Source organism: Passer montanus, unplaced genomic scaffold (genome assembly GCF_014805655.1).
Source record: "Passer montanus isolate IOZ18808 unplaced genomic scaffold, ASM1480565v1 scaffold443, whole genome shotgun sequence".
Taxonomy (NCBI): Eukaryota; Metazoa; Chordata; class Aves; order Passeriformes; family Passeridae; genus Passer; species Passer montanus.
Genome location: NW_024369296.1, coordinates 13,580 through 27,149, shown reverse-complemented (window position 1 = coordinate 27,149; position 13,570 = coordinate 13,580). Strand labels below are relative to the sequence as shown.

At 49.1% G+C, this 13,570-nt stretch overlaps 1 protein-coding gene across 1 annotated transcript; it reads left to right on the top strand.

Annotated features, from left to right (window-relative positions):
• The first annotated feature begins 712 nt into the window (after positions 1-712).
• LOC120507891 (olfactory receptor 14C36-like) lies at positions 713-1,645 on the top strand. The gene has a single exon (XM_039721042.1). The coding sequence runs from the start codon at positions 713-715 to the stop codon at positions 1,643-1,645; it is 933 nt and encodes a 310-aa protein (XP_039576976.1).
• Positions 1,646-13,570: the final 11,925 nt, after the last annotated feature.

Below are 13,570 nucleotides of genomic sequence, written 5' to 3'. Positions count from 1 at the left end.
TTGTGGCAGCCCAGCAGGGCTGGGGCACTACTCTGCTCCCAGCACTAGGGGACAAGATCTGGGTGGCATGAGACAGCTAGTAAGGGTTGGAAGTGTTCTCCTTGTGTGGTGAGGATGCTGCATTGTTCAAGATTGTTCTCAGCATGGCATTTAACTCTAGAACATTTCGAATGAGGTTATATAGGAAGCAGAGCAAGGGAGGCGCTGCATAAAAGGGAAAATCCTTCTTTTTTAATCTACTGTTCTGGGTTGCCTGGATGGGAAATTGCACGTAGATATTCATCTCTCAGTTCAACTGAGAAAAATAAAAGCATTTTTTCTCAGATGATAATTATCCAGGCAGAGAAAAAATCAGCACAGGGCCCCTTAGAGGCAGCATCAGTGTTGCTTTTCCAGCCTCCTCAGGGTTGCTCTGACACTGCCATCAGAGCCTGCAGAGCCAGAGCTGCCCCTGGGCAGTGCCAGAGCTGGGAGGGGTCTGCAGGGCAGAGCTGAGCCCCCAGGGCTGGGCTGGGCTCTGGCAGCACTGGCACGGCCCAGCCCTGAGCACAGGGCTGGAGCTGCTGGCAGGGACAGCTCCAGGCAGCAGAGCCCTGGGCAGGCAGTGGGGGGAAAGTGCCTCCAGGCTGTGCTGGGATATTTAAAGTCCCCTCCTAACCCAACTATTCCATGATTACTTTTTTTTACAGATCCCCGTGCCAAGACAGCATAAATGACAAACAGCAGCTACATCAGCCACTTCCTCCTGCTGGCATTGGCAGACACGCGGCAGCTGCAGCTCCTGCACTTCTGCCTCTTGCTGGGCATCTCCCTGGCTGCCCTCCTGGCCAACGGCCTCATCATCAGCGCCGTAGCCTGCGGCCACCACCTGCACACGCCCATGTTCTTCTTCCTGCTCAACCTGGCCCTCAGCGACCTGGGCTCCATCTGCACCACTGTCCCCAAAGCCATGCACAATTCCCTCTGGGACACCACCACCATCCCCTACACAGGATGTGCTGCACAGCTATTTTTCTTTCTGTTTTTCATCTCAGCAGAATTTTCACTTCTCACAGTGATGTGCTATGACCGCTACGTGTCCATCTGCAAACCCCTGCACTACGGGACCCTCCTGGGCAGCAGAGCTTGTGCCCACATGGCAGCAGCTGCCTGGGCCAGTGCCTTTCTCAATGCTCTCATACACACGACCAGTACATTTTCCCTGCCCCTGTGCCATGGCAATGCCCTGGGCCAGTTCTTCTGTGAAATCCCACAGATCCTCAAACTGTCCTGCTCAAACTCCAACCTCAGTGAGCAGTGGCTACTTGTTGCTAGTGTTTGTTTGGTATTTGGTTGTTTTGTATTCATTGTTTTCTCCTATGTGCAGATCTTCAGGGCTGTGCTGAGGATCCCCTCTGAGCAGGGACGGCACAAAGCCTTTTCCACCTGCCTCCCTCACCTGGCTGTGCTCTCCCTGTTCCTCAGCACTAGCATATTTGCCTACCTGAAGCCCCCCTCCTTCTCCTCCCCATCAATGGATCTGGCCCTGTCAGTTCTGTACTCAGTGGTGCCTCCAGCCCTGAACCCCCTCATCTACAGCCTGAGGAACCAGGAGCTCAAGGCTGCAGTGTGGAGACTGATGACTGGATGTTTTCAGGAACATTAAACTGCTGGCTAATTTCTGCGAATCACTTGTAATAAAAAATCATCTTTTATAGTTGTTGGTTTATTTTGGAGGTTCCTTTGTTTTACATTTGTAATATATTCCACAAGTAAAGGTCATGATTTATGCTATTTCTCATTTTGTTTCTCTTCACATTCCTGGGCCACAGACTCTGTCAATTAGGGCCTGTGCCCTTGATGGCTTTAAAGGATCTCCTAGCATGGTTTTCTAGTCTCCCCTGAGCCTCCTCTTCTCCAGGATAAACAATCCCAGCTCCCTCAGCCACTCCTCACAGGACTTGTTTTCCTGACACCTCACCTGCCTTCTTGCCCTTCTCTGGACACGCTCCAACCCCTCCATGACCTTCCAACATTGCAGGGCCCAGAACTGGACACAGCACTCAAGGTGCTGCCCAAGCAGTGCTGAGCACAGGGGAAGAATCACTGCCCTGCTCCTGCTGGCCACACCATTCCTGATCCAGGCCAGGAGCCATTGGCCTTCTTGGGCACCTGGGCACACTGCTGCCTCATGTCCCTGCTGTCCATCAGTCCCTGCATGTCCCTTTCTGCCTGGCTGCTGTCCAGCCACTCTGTTCCCAGCCTGTAGTGCTGCAGGGGTTGTTGTGGCCAAAGTGCAGGACCCAGCAGTGGGATTTGTTAAACCTCACCTTGTTGGCTTTGGTCCCTATATCCAGCCTGTCCAGGGCCCTGTGCAGAGCCCTCCTACCCTCCAGCAAATAAAGACTCCCAGACAACTTGGTGTCACCACCGTTCCATGGGGCCTCCTAGTGTCGCAATGTCCCTTTGGTTCCATGGAACCCCTTGCTGTCACAAAGTCCCTTGGATCATTGGGCCCCGCAGTGTCACAATGGTGCCGTGGTCCCCCAAGGCCCTGCAGTGTCCCTAGGGATCCTTGGTTCTATGAGGTCTGGCAGTGCAGCAATGCTCTCTCCTTGGTTCTCACTCTCTTTTATGCCCCTCACTCTCAGACAATAGAAGGACACCTGGTAGATGAAGGGGAGTGGGAGTGGATATCTACTCGAGGATGTAATAATAAAAATTCCTCCTGACCCCCACTCCGAAGACAGGTGTCACTTCAGAATAGGTATGAGCCCCTGGATCTGGAGAGTCAGCCAGATGATTTAGGAGAAAATTTTCTGCCCAGTGGGCCTCCCAATTATGATTCATGTCTGAGGAGGATTACCACCTGTAACATCAAAAAGGAAAGAAGGGTAATGATGGTGGATGACTCCCTTCTGAGGGGAACAGAGGGCCCCTAATGTGGACTGGACCCATCCCACAGAGAGGTCTGCTGCCTCCCTGGGGCCTGGGTACAAGATAATACTGAGAGACTGCCTGGGCTGATTCAGCACTCTGTGTATTACCCACTGCTGATACTCCACGCTGGCAGTGATGAGATTGAAAAGAGGAGTGTCAGGACAATTAAAAGGGACTTTAGGGCACTGGGACAAGTGGTTCACAGAACAGGGGAACGGGTTGTCTTTTCCTCAGTCCCTTTGGTCTCTGAGAAAAATTGTGAAAGCAATAGGAGAGCTCACATCATCAGCAAGTAGCTCAAGGGTTGGTGTAATCAGCAGAATTTTGGATTCTTTGATCATGGGGCAACTTTTACAGCACCTGGCCTGCTAGAACCAGACAGGCTCCATCTCTCTGTTAAGGGCTTTTGCTCATGAATGTTTTTAGCTCATGAACTGGCAGAACTTGTTGAGAGGGCTTTAAACTACGTCTGAAGAGGGAAGGGGATGCAGCTGGGCTGTCTGGAAGCAGGCCCAAGGGTGGTAAGCCTGAGTTAGGGTGAAATCAGCAGCCCAGCTGAGGTGCATGGATACCAGTGCACACAGCATGGGTAAGAAACAGGAAGAGCTGGAGGCCATGGTCCAAGAGCAGAGCTGTGATGTAATTGCCATCACAGAAATGTGGTGGGATGACTCACATGGCTGGAATGCTGCACTGGATGGCTACAAACTCTTCAGGAGAGACAGGAAAGGGAGAAGAGGTGGAGGGTTGGCCCTTTATGTTGGGAGGCTTTGGACACCATAGGTATTGAAACTAATGATGATGGAGTTGAATGCCTGTGGGTGAGAACTGGGGGAAGGCCAACAAGTCTGACATCCTACTGGAAGTCTGTTATCATCCACCCAACCAGGAAGAAGAGCTGGACAACTCATTCTATAAGCAGCTAGGTACTATTTCAGGATCATCAGACTTTGTTCTTATAGGTGACTTCAACCTGCCAGACATCTGCTGGGAACTCAGTACAGCTGAAAAGAGGCACTCCAGGAAAATTTTAGAGTGTGTGGAGGACAACGTTTTGTCACAGCTGGTGGGTGAGTCCACCAGGGGAGGTATTATCTTGCCGGGGTCGGCTGTTACTTGTCTCTGCCCCAGCACGGGAAAAAGTGGTTCTGGGCAGGCCGCGCTCTCGAAGAAGGAGTCTGGACTCTTGCTTTTAGGTCTTCAGTTGAGTTTATTATTTCTTATCTACAAAGATTTTCTGTCTGTCCAGCCGAGGTCTGATCAGCAAGACATAAATAATACTTTTATACTAGACTTTTGGAGAGCAGATTTTGACCTGTTTAGGAGGCTTATTCAAAGAGTTCCTTGGGAAGCAGTCCTTAAAAGCAAAGGAGTTCAGGAAAAGTGGACATGCTTCAAAATAGAGATCTGGAGGGCACAGGAACAGACTGTCCCTGTGTGCCAAAAGATGAGTCGATGAGGCAAATGTCCAGGCTGGATGGGCAAGGAGGTTTTGAAGGAACTTAAGAATAAAAGGAGGATGTATCATCTTTGGAAGAAGCGTCAGGTCTCTCAGGAAGTATTTAAAGGGAATGCTAGAGCATGTAGGAAAATATTAGGGAGGCCAAAGATCACTTTGAACTTAGAATGGCGAGTTCAGTAAAGGATAACAATGTTTTTACAAATATATTAATGGTAAAAGGAAAGGTAAGACTAAACTTTGTTCTTTACTGGATGAAGGAGGGAACTTAGTAACTGCAGATGAGGAGAAGGCAGAGGCACTTAACGCCTTCTTTGACTCAGTCTTTAGTGAGAAGATGGCTTGTCCTCAGGACAGTGGTCCTGGGTTGGTTGATGGCGTCAGGGAGGAGAATGGTCTTCCCACTATCCAAGAGGAGGCAGTCAGAGAACTGCTGAGCCACTTGGATGTTCATAAATCGATGGGACCAGATGGGATCCACCCCAGGGTGATGAGGGAGCTGGCAGATGAGCTTACCAAGCCACTCTCCAGCATTTACCAGCAGTCCTGGCTCACCGGGGAGGTTCCAGATGACTGGAAGCTGCCCAATGTGACACCCATTCACAACAAGGGTGGGAAGGAGGATCCTGGTAATTACAGGCCAGTCATTCTGACCTCAGTACCCACTAAAGAAATGGAATGCCAAGAAGGCCAATGGCTCCTGGCCTGGATCAGGAATGGTGTGGCCAGCAGGAGCAGGGAGGTCATTCTTGCCCTGCACTCGGCACGGGTGTACTTGGCATTCTTCCCCTGGACGGGCACCGTACCTCAAGTGCTGTGTCCAGTTCTGGGCTTCCCAATTTAGGAAGGACATGGAGAGGCTGGAACGTGTCCAGAGCAGGGCAACAAGGCTGGTCTGGAACACAAGTCCTGTGGGGAATGACTGAGGGAGCTGGAGTTGTTTATTGTGGAGAAGAGGAGATTTAGAGTGACCTTATCACTGTCTACAACTTCCTGAAATGTGGTTGTAGACAGGTGTGGGTTGGTCTCTTTCTCCAGGCCACAACTGAGAGAACCCGAGGGCACAGTTTTAAGCTGAACCAAGGGAAATATAAATTGAATATTAGGAAAAAGTTTTTTACAGAAAGGGTGATTAAGTATTGCATTGGTTTGCCTGGGCAGGTGGTGGATCTCTGGATGTGTTGAAAAAACAAAAGTAGATGTGGCACTCAGTGCCATGGTTTAGTTGAGGTGTTAGAGTTGAGTTGGCCTTGATGATCTTGAAGGTCTCTTCCAACCCAGTAATCTTGTCATTCTGACATTCTGTGACTTGATGATCCCAATGGGTCCCTCCCAGCTCAGCCCCTTCTGCAATTCTCACACTTTGGCTCAACCTTTGTGACCCCTCGAGGCGCTGGCAGAGCTGTTGGGGACAGGGCAGGAGCAGCCTCAGTGTTCCCCTGTGTGTGACACCCCAGCAGTGACAGCCCCAGCGTTCCCTCCCTGCAGACGCTCCAAACACCAAACAAAAAACAAAAAAAACCAAAAAACCCCAAAACAAAACAAAACCAAAAATAATGATCCAACAAGAACAAACAACCCAAAACAAAATAAAGAACAAGAAACCAAACCTAACCAAACGAACAACAGAAGAAAAAGAGAACACTCCCAAGTAGAGATCTTCCATCCTTCAGCAGTCACACCTGCCCACACACAAGACCTGGGGCAGCAAAAAAATGAGGATTCCTTTGGACACATTTGCAGGAAAAGCAGGTTTAGGACAGGGTCTCAGCAGAACTGTTCTCAGCTGAGCCAAAAAGACCCCTTTGGCAGCTGTAGAGCCATTGGAAATGCAGAGCCTCAGCCCACAGGGCAGAAAGGGGCTCTGAGATCCCCTCCCCTGACACCAAACCCTGTTCCCAGGCTGCTTCACACACAGGATTCTTCTGGAGGACTGCGCAAAGCTGAGAGTAGGCTCTGGCTTCTCCATGTTGCGTGTCCTAAAGCTGCCTGGGAGAAGAAATTTCGGGTCAGCTCGGCTGGCACAATCCCTCCTGGCACGGGGCACAGCGCCGGGAACGGCTTTAGGTGCCGAGGCTTTGCTGCAGCCAAGGAAAGCTCCTGGCTCAGGGTCACCTTTGCTGCTCAGCCAGAGCCCCGAGTGCCCCAGCAGCAGCAGCAGCAGCAGCAGAGAATGGCAGCAGCAGAGAATGGCAGCATTGCCAGGGGCTGGCACAGGAAGGGAGATTTTCCTATGGAAAAAGAGGCTCCTATTCCAGTTTTTGCACTCAGGCAGCTGCAGATAGTGAAATACAAAGCTGTGTTTCGTCTCAGGTACCTACAGGCAACGTGCGTATTTGTGATTGTGATATGTGTGGAAACCCACCATGGGACAGTTATAAAGATGAATTCTAATAAATAACTGAGGGAGTGAAGCATGGAAGAAGGCCTTTGAACCTGTCCTTTGTTCACAATTATATAAGTCTTCAGTTGATTTAGGAGCATTTGAATTAAAGCTTTAAGGATGTTGCTGTTTGACAGGAACTTTCTGCTTGTAGCTAAGCCTGTAAGACTTTTGCAATAATAACCTTTTGAAGTAAAATTTTGGAATATTGCTTGTAGTAAGGATCTTTGAAACTATAGCTTTAGAATACACAAAAACAAAACATGATTATCTTGATGCATTAACAAAATATTGAAAAGCAGTTTGAGAAAGGAGGATGAACATCAACTCAAGGATTGATAGTTTCAACCAAGGGAAGCTGGACATCACTGTCATGAGATTTATAGTCCTTGCAATTCAAAGGTGGACCCTCATCTGGAATTTGGACCTCACTAGCTGGGAGACTACTTTCTTCTTCTGGAATCTGGGCCCCACCATCTGGGGATACTCCTTTCTGGGATACATCCTGAGAAAAACTGAATCACAATAGTGTATAGAATTGTGATGTAAAAATTTGGAATAGAAATTGCTGATGAGTAAATATTTGAAATAGAAATTGCTGAGAAAGCTTATGAGTACCCCTATAAATACCTGTAAGCCCCAACTATCGTCGTGCAGTTGGAGGGAAAATTTCCCCCACTGTACCCAGCCTGTATTGCTCATACTTTAGTATATTAATTAATAAATTGATTGCTGCTTGAATATTGGCCTAGTCAAGGTTCTCATTTATAACATCCATTCTAAGAGTCTGGGTGAGGTCAGGAATCTGGGGGACGATCTGCAGGTTTTGCTACAGGTAAAAGGGGTGAGGTATTAGGGTCTGGGGAAGGAACTCTGACAGGGTGATCAGTCCTGCCAGAGTCAGGAGGGAACTGGGGAGATGTGGGGAGCTAGGGAGACCCAAATGTGGGGGCAGCTTTGCACTTGCTGCAGGTGGTTTGCTCCCCTCAGCTCACTTGGTTCAGGATGCTGGGGGTCAGGGACAAGGGGGACTGAAGCAGGGGTTTCAGGAGGAAGTGGGGAAGATTTATTTGGATTTTCTTTCGCTTTGTTTTCCTTTACTAATGTGATAGTTTCCAATTTTATAAAGAGAGGATGAAAATTACTTTTTGATTCACCATCTATCATTGCATCTTCTCCAAGTTTAATTCTGATCTTATCCCAAATATTAGTGGTCTTACTTCATTAAGGGTAGTAGTTGGAAAATGAAAGAAAATCCACTTAACAAATCTCTTCACTTTTCCCTTAGATAAACAAAACCCTCCTCCCACCAAGAAATCCACAACTTAATTATAAACTTCCTTCTGCCTAGCAGACAGTCTTGCACCCATTGTACCCTAGTCGGGTCTGTCCCAGCCACTAAAATATTCAGACCTATTCAGAGACTATTAACTAGGTTCTTTTCCACCCGCCTCCAAGGTAAAACAAAAACTAAAGGAAAAACACCCAAGAATCACCAGCGGGAGCGGGGGGGAGGGGGGGAGGAGGGGGAGGGTTGTGGTTTGAACGTCATGCACTATGCCTCCCCTAATCCCCGGGAGTCACCCCCACTGAACTTCAGGGCACCCCAGTCGGGTCTGCCCAGCCACTGGAATACTCACGAAACCGAAGATTCTTGGAAACGAAAATCTCGGAGTCCTTGATCCAGGGGAAAAGTCCTCTCACATCTGGAACGGAGGGGGTTGACTTTCCCACCCGCCGCGAGCTGCAGCAACCAGAAAGTGCGAATTCACTGGTGGGACTTGATGGACCACGAACTTCACTTGGCAGGGGCGTCCGTGCACCCTGCAGACAGTCCTTCCCTGGGGTCTGTGCCCCCACGGCTGGGCGCCAAGCTGACCCGTGCACCAGCGTGCCCTAATGGCTGGAGGCGATCGGGGCAGGCGCCAGGAGCGGCCGTGCCCAACCTCTGCCGCCAGCCGGCAGGGTCACGGTTCGGCTGCTCGAAACGCAGGCTCAACGCCTAAGAATCCTGATAAAGGAAATAAGGAACGACCCTGTGCTGGCTTCTTCGAGCTGGTTTATTTCTCTCCCGCGCCAGGATGGCGCTGCTTGGAACGGAGGGGGAGCCGGCGGGGCACGGGATCCGGCAGAGCGCTGGAGCCGTGCAGCTGGAAGGGCAGACAGTGGCACAGAGTGGGGAGGCAGAGAAAACAGCGGCTTGTATGGAGGAGAGTGCGAGAAATCGGGTGTGGGGGGCGGCGGGGAAGTCAGAAGCTAAGGCGGGAAAGACATAAACCCATAGGAAAGAGAGAAACCCTGAACTGACAGGGAACTTTCCAGGCTAGGAGCAAAAATCCAGTGCAACTACCATGGCTAGACAGGAGGCAAACATAGCCTAAACATCTTCAAACTGCCATCCCAACCAGACCAGGCAAGACCAAACATACTCAAAGCCACTGCAGCAGGAGACCAAACAACCTCAAAAAACTCCATTGCCACAGGCAGAGCTCAGCTGCCCTTGGGGGCTGCAGGAACACTCAGGAGCCCAAAGAGCCTCCATGGCTGTGCTGGAGAGGAAGGCTGGAGCAGGGAAATGCAGGGCTGCTGTGGGATGGGGAGGGCACTGAATTCCAACACACACCTCAGCTCTCTGATGATCCCGGCACCATGCTGGGCCCTGTTTCAGACTGGAGCAGAGCAGATGTTGATGGGGCTCTCAGGGACCTGCAGCTTGCAAGGTGCTCTGCTCTCCTTCAGGTGCTCTCAGACAGATCCAATCCCAGCTGGGCACCTCAGGGCACAAGTGGCACTGCCTGTTCATGGGCACACAACTGATGTCTGCCTGGAAAGGGGCACAGGTTTTAATACTTTTATGTTTCATATTATATGAGCACATGTTATATATAAAATATTTTTATTGTGTATAATATTATCATATATATATAATATTATACATGATATTATATATATATATATAATATTATCATATTATATATATATAATATTTTTATTATATGGCTAATAAATATTTTTAATTTTTAAAAAATATATTACCTGGGTAATAAATATATATAATACTGTGTGTTATAAATGAGAAGCATGACTAGGCTAACATTCAAGCAGCAATCAATTTATTAATTAATATGGTAAAGTATGAGCAATACAGCGCTGGGTACAGTGGGGGAAATTTTCCCTCCAACTGCACGCCGATAGTTGGGGCTTACAGATATTTATAGGGGTACTCATAAGCTTTCTCAGCAATTTCTATTCCCAATTTTTATGTCACAATTCTATACACTATTGTGATTTAGTTTTTCTCAGGATGTATCCCAGAAAGGAGTATCCCCGTATGGTGGGGTCCGGCTCCCAAAAGAAGAAAGAAGTCTCCTAGCTGCTTTGGTCCAGATTCCAGATGTGGGTCCACCTTTTAATTGCAAGGACTATAAATCTCATAAGAGTGATGTCCAGCTTCCCTTGGTCGAAACTATCTGTACTTTAGTTGATGTTCATCTTCCTTTCTCAAGCTGCTTTTCAATCTTTTGTTACGGCGTCGAGATAAGCATGTTTCCTTTTTATATGTTCTAAAGCTATAGTTTCAAAGGTCCTTACTACACACAATATTCAAAAATTATACTTCAAAAGGTTATTATTGAAAAACTCTTTAAGGCCTAGCTACAAGCAGAAAGTTCCTGTCAAACAGCAACATCCTTAAAGCTTTAATTCAAATGCTCCTAAATCAACTGAAGACTTATAAAGGTTAATTGCAAACAAAGGAGAGGTTCAAAGGTCTTCTTCCATGCTTTACTCCCTCAGTTATTTATTGGAATTCATCTTTATAACTGTCCCGTGATGGGTTTCCACACATATCACAATCACAAATACACACATTGCCTGTATGTACCTGAGACGAAACACAGCTTTGTATTTCACAATCTGCAGCTGCCTGAATGCAAAAACTGGAATAGGAGCCTCTTTCTCCATAGGGAAATCTAATGGCCCTGCAGCTGCCAAAGGGGCCTTTTTGGCTCAGCTGAGAACAGTTCTGCTGAAAGCCTGTTCTAAATCTGCTTTTCCTGCAAATGTGCCCAATGAATCTTCATTTTTTGCAGCCCCAGACCTTCTCTGCGTGCAGGTATGACTAGTGAAGTAGTAGTTGCTTTGGTTTTTTTGTTTGTTTGGGGTTTTTTTCCTTTATTTTGGTTTGGTTGTTTATTGTTTCTTTATTTTATTTTGTTTTCGTTTAGGTGGCTTTTTTGTATATTTGGGTTTTTTTGTTGCTTTTCTTGGGTTTTTTGGTTGTTTTTTTTTTCTCTTTGTCTCGGGGTGGAGGGGTTAGAATTGGTTTTTTTTGTTTGTTTTGGGATTTTTTTGATTGTTTAGGTTTTTTTATTAACTCCCCTGTCAGCTCTGAACACTGGTGCTGCCCTGCTCCTGCCCTGTCCCCAACAGCTCTGCCAGTGCCTCGAGGGGACACAAAGGCTGAGCCAAAGGGTGGCAACTGCAGAAGGGGCTGGGCTGGCAGGGGCCCTTTGGGATCATGGAGTTACAGAATGACAGAATTGTGGGGTTGGAAGAGCCCTTCAAAATCACTCAGTCCAACCCAACCCTAATAGTACCTCAACTAAATCATGGCACCAAGTGCCACATCCAATCTTTTTTAAACATATCCAGGGATGGTGACTCCAACACCTGCCCTGGCAAACCAATCCAGTACCTGGGGCTGTCACTGCTGGGGTGTCACAGACAGGGGAACGCTGGGGCTGTCACCGCTGGGGTGTCACACACAGGGGAACACTGGTGCTGCCCTGCTCCTGCCCTGTCCCCAACAGCTCTGCCAGTGCCTCGAGGGGACACAAAGGCTTAGCCAAAGGGAGGCAACTGCAGAAGGGGCTGGGCTGGCAGGGGCCCTTTGGGATCATGGAGTTACAGAATGACAGAATTGTGGGGTTGGAAGAGCCCTTCAAAATCACTCAGTCCAACCCAACCCTAATAGTACCTCAACTAAATCATGGCACCAAGTGCCACATCCAATCTTTTTTAAACATATCCAGGGATGGTGACTCCAACACCTGCCCTGGCAAACCAATCCAGTACTTTATCACCCTGTCTGTAAAAAACTTTTGCCTAATATCCAACCTATATTTCCCTTGGTTCAGCTTAAGACTGTGTCCTCTGGTTCTGTCAGTTGCTGCTTGGAGAAAGAGACCAACCCCCACCTGTTGTATTGTGTTCATCAAGCGTTATTTTATTAAGTTGTATATTGGTTCGTTCTATGTACCCCCTCAGTTATAATGGTTCTGCCCTGGTTCTCTCTCTCTTTTGATAGTCCCATCTATCTTGTCTTTCTCCTCCCTATTGCCCTTAGCAACAAATGTATCCAGCCCTCAGTCCCTCCCTGGTTCCCTGTCTGTCACTCGGTGTCCCAACCCTTCTATCCAGAACCTTCCATCCTGGGCATTGACTGATTGGATCAGGGGCCAGGGCTCCTCCCTTGGTCTTCCCCCATTGGATACCCTACACTGTCTGTTATCCTCTCTCCACTCCTACCTTATTTCTGATTTGCTGCTCTATCTGTACCCACCTTCCCTTATAAACCCATGTCTGGACTCAGTCTCTGTCTTCAGCAGTGCGTTCCCCCTGGAAAAAATCTGGACTGTGCCCCAGCTGGAGTCCGTCTCTTTTCTACCTCCTGTTGGACTGCAGCTCTCTCTCTCTCCTGCAGAATCCTCGTCACACAAGGCTAAAAGCCTTAGGCGCTCTCTAGACCCAGCCCGGGATCAGGAGAGTGCCCCCGTGCTGCTGGCGGTGCTGGCCGCAGCTAGCTGGGATTATCTTGGAGGCCAGCCACCGCTGCACCCACCTGTCTAAAACTGCCTTTCAGGAAGCTGTAGAGAGTGATAAGGTCACCTCTGAGTCTTCTCTTCTCCTGGATAAGCAATCCCAGCTCCCTCAGTCATTCCTCACAGCACTTGTGTTCCAAGCTCCTCACCAGCCTTGCTGCCCTTCTCTGGACACACTCCAGGTCCTCCATGTCCTGTCTAAATTGGGGGGCCCAGAACTGGACACAGCACTTGAGGTACAGTACCAGTCCAGGGGAAGAATGCCACGTACACCAGTGCCAAGTGCAGGGCAAGAATGACCTCCCTGCTCCTGCTGGCCAGCTGGCCACACCATTCCTGATCCAGGCCAGGAGCCATTGGCCTTCTTGGCCACCAGGGCACACTGCTGGCTCATGTCCAGCCAGCTGTCGAGCAGTACCCCCAGGTCCCTTTGTGCCTGGGCACTGTCCAGCCACACCATCCCGAGCCTATAGCATTGGAGGCGGTTAGTGTGGCCAAAATGCAGGACTGGGCACTTGGACTTACTAAACTTCATCTTATTGGACTCTGCCAATCCATCCAACCATTCTGGGTCTCCCTGCAGAGCCCTCCTACCCTCCACCAGATGCACACATGCTCCCAGCTCAGTGTCATCTTCAGATTAACTAATGAAAGACTCAATCCCCTCATCCATGTCATCAATAAAAATATTGAACAGAGCTGGGCCCAGCACAGAGCCCTGAGGGACAGCACTGGTGCCTGGCTGCCAGCTGGATGCAGCAGCGCTCACCAGCACTCTCTGGGCCGGCCATGCAGCCAGTTCTGAACCCAGCACAGAGTGCTCCTGTCCCAGCCCTGGGCTGCAGCTTCTCCAGGAGTGTGCTGTGGGAGACAGTGCCAAAGGCCTTGCTGGAGTCCAAACAGACACACCCACAGTCTGTCCTGCATCCACCAGGAGGGGCACCTGGTCATAAAAGGAGACCAGGTTGGTCAAACACCACCTACCCC

Coding starts and splice junctions, on each gene's coding strand:
- LOC120507891 (XM_039721042.1), top strand. CDS start 713: ATGACAAACAGCAGCTACATCAGCCACTTCCTCCTGCTGGCATTGGCA.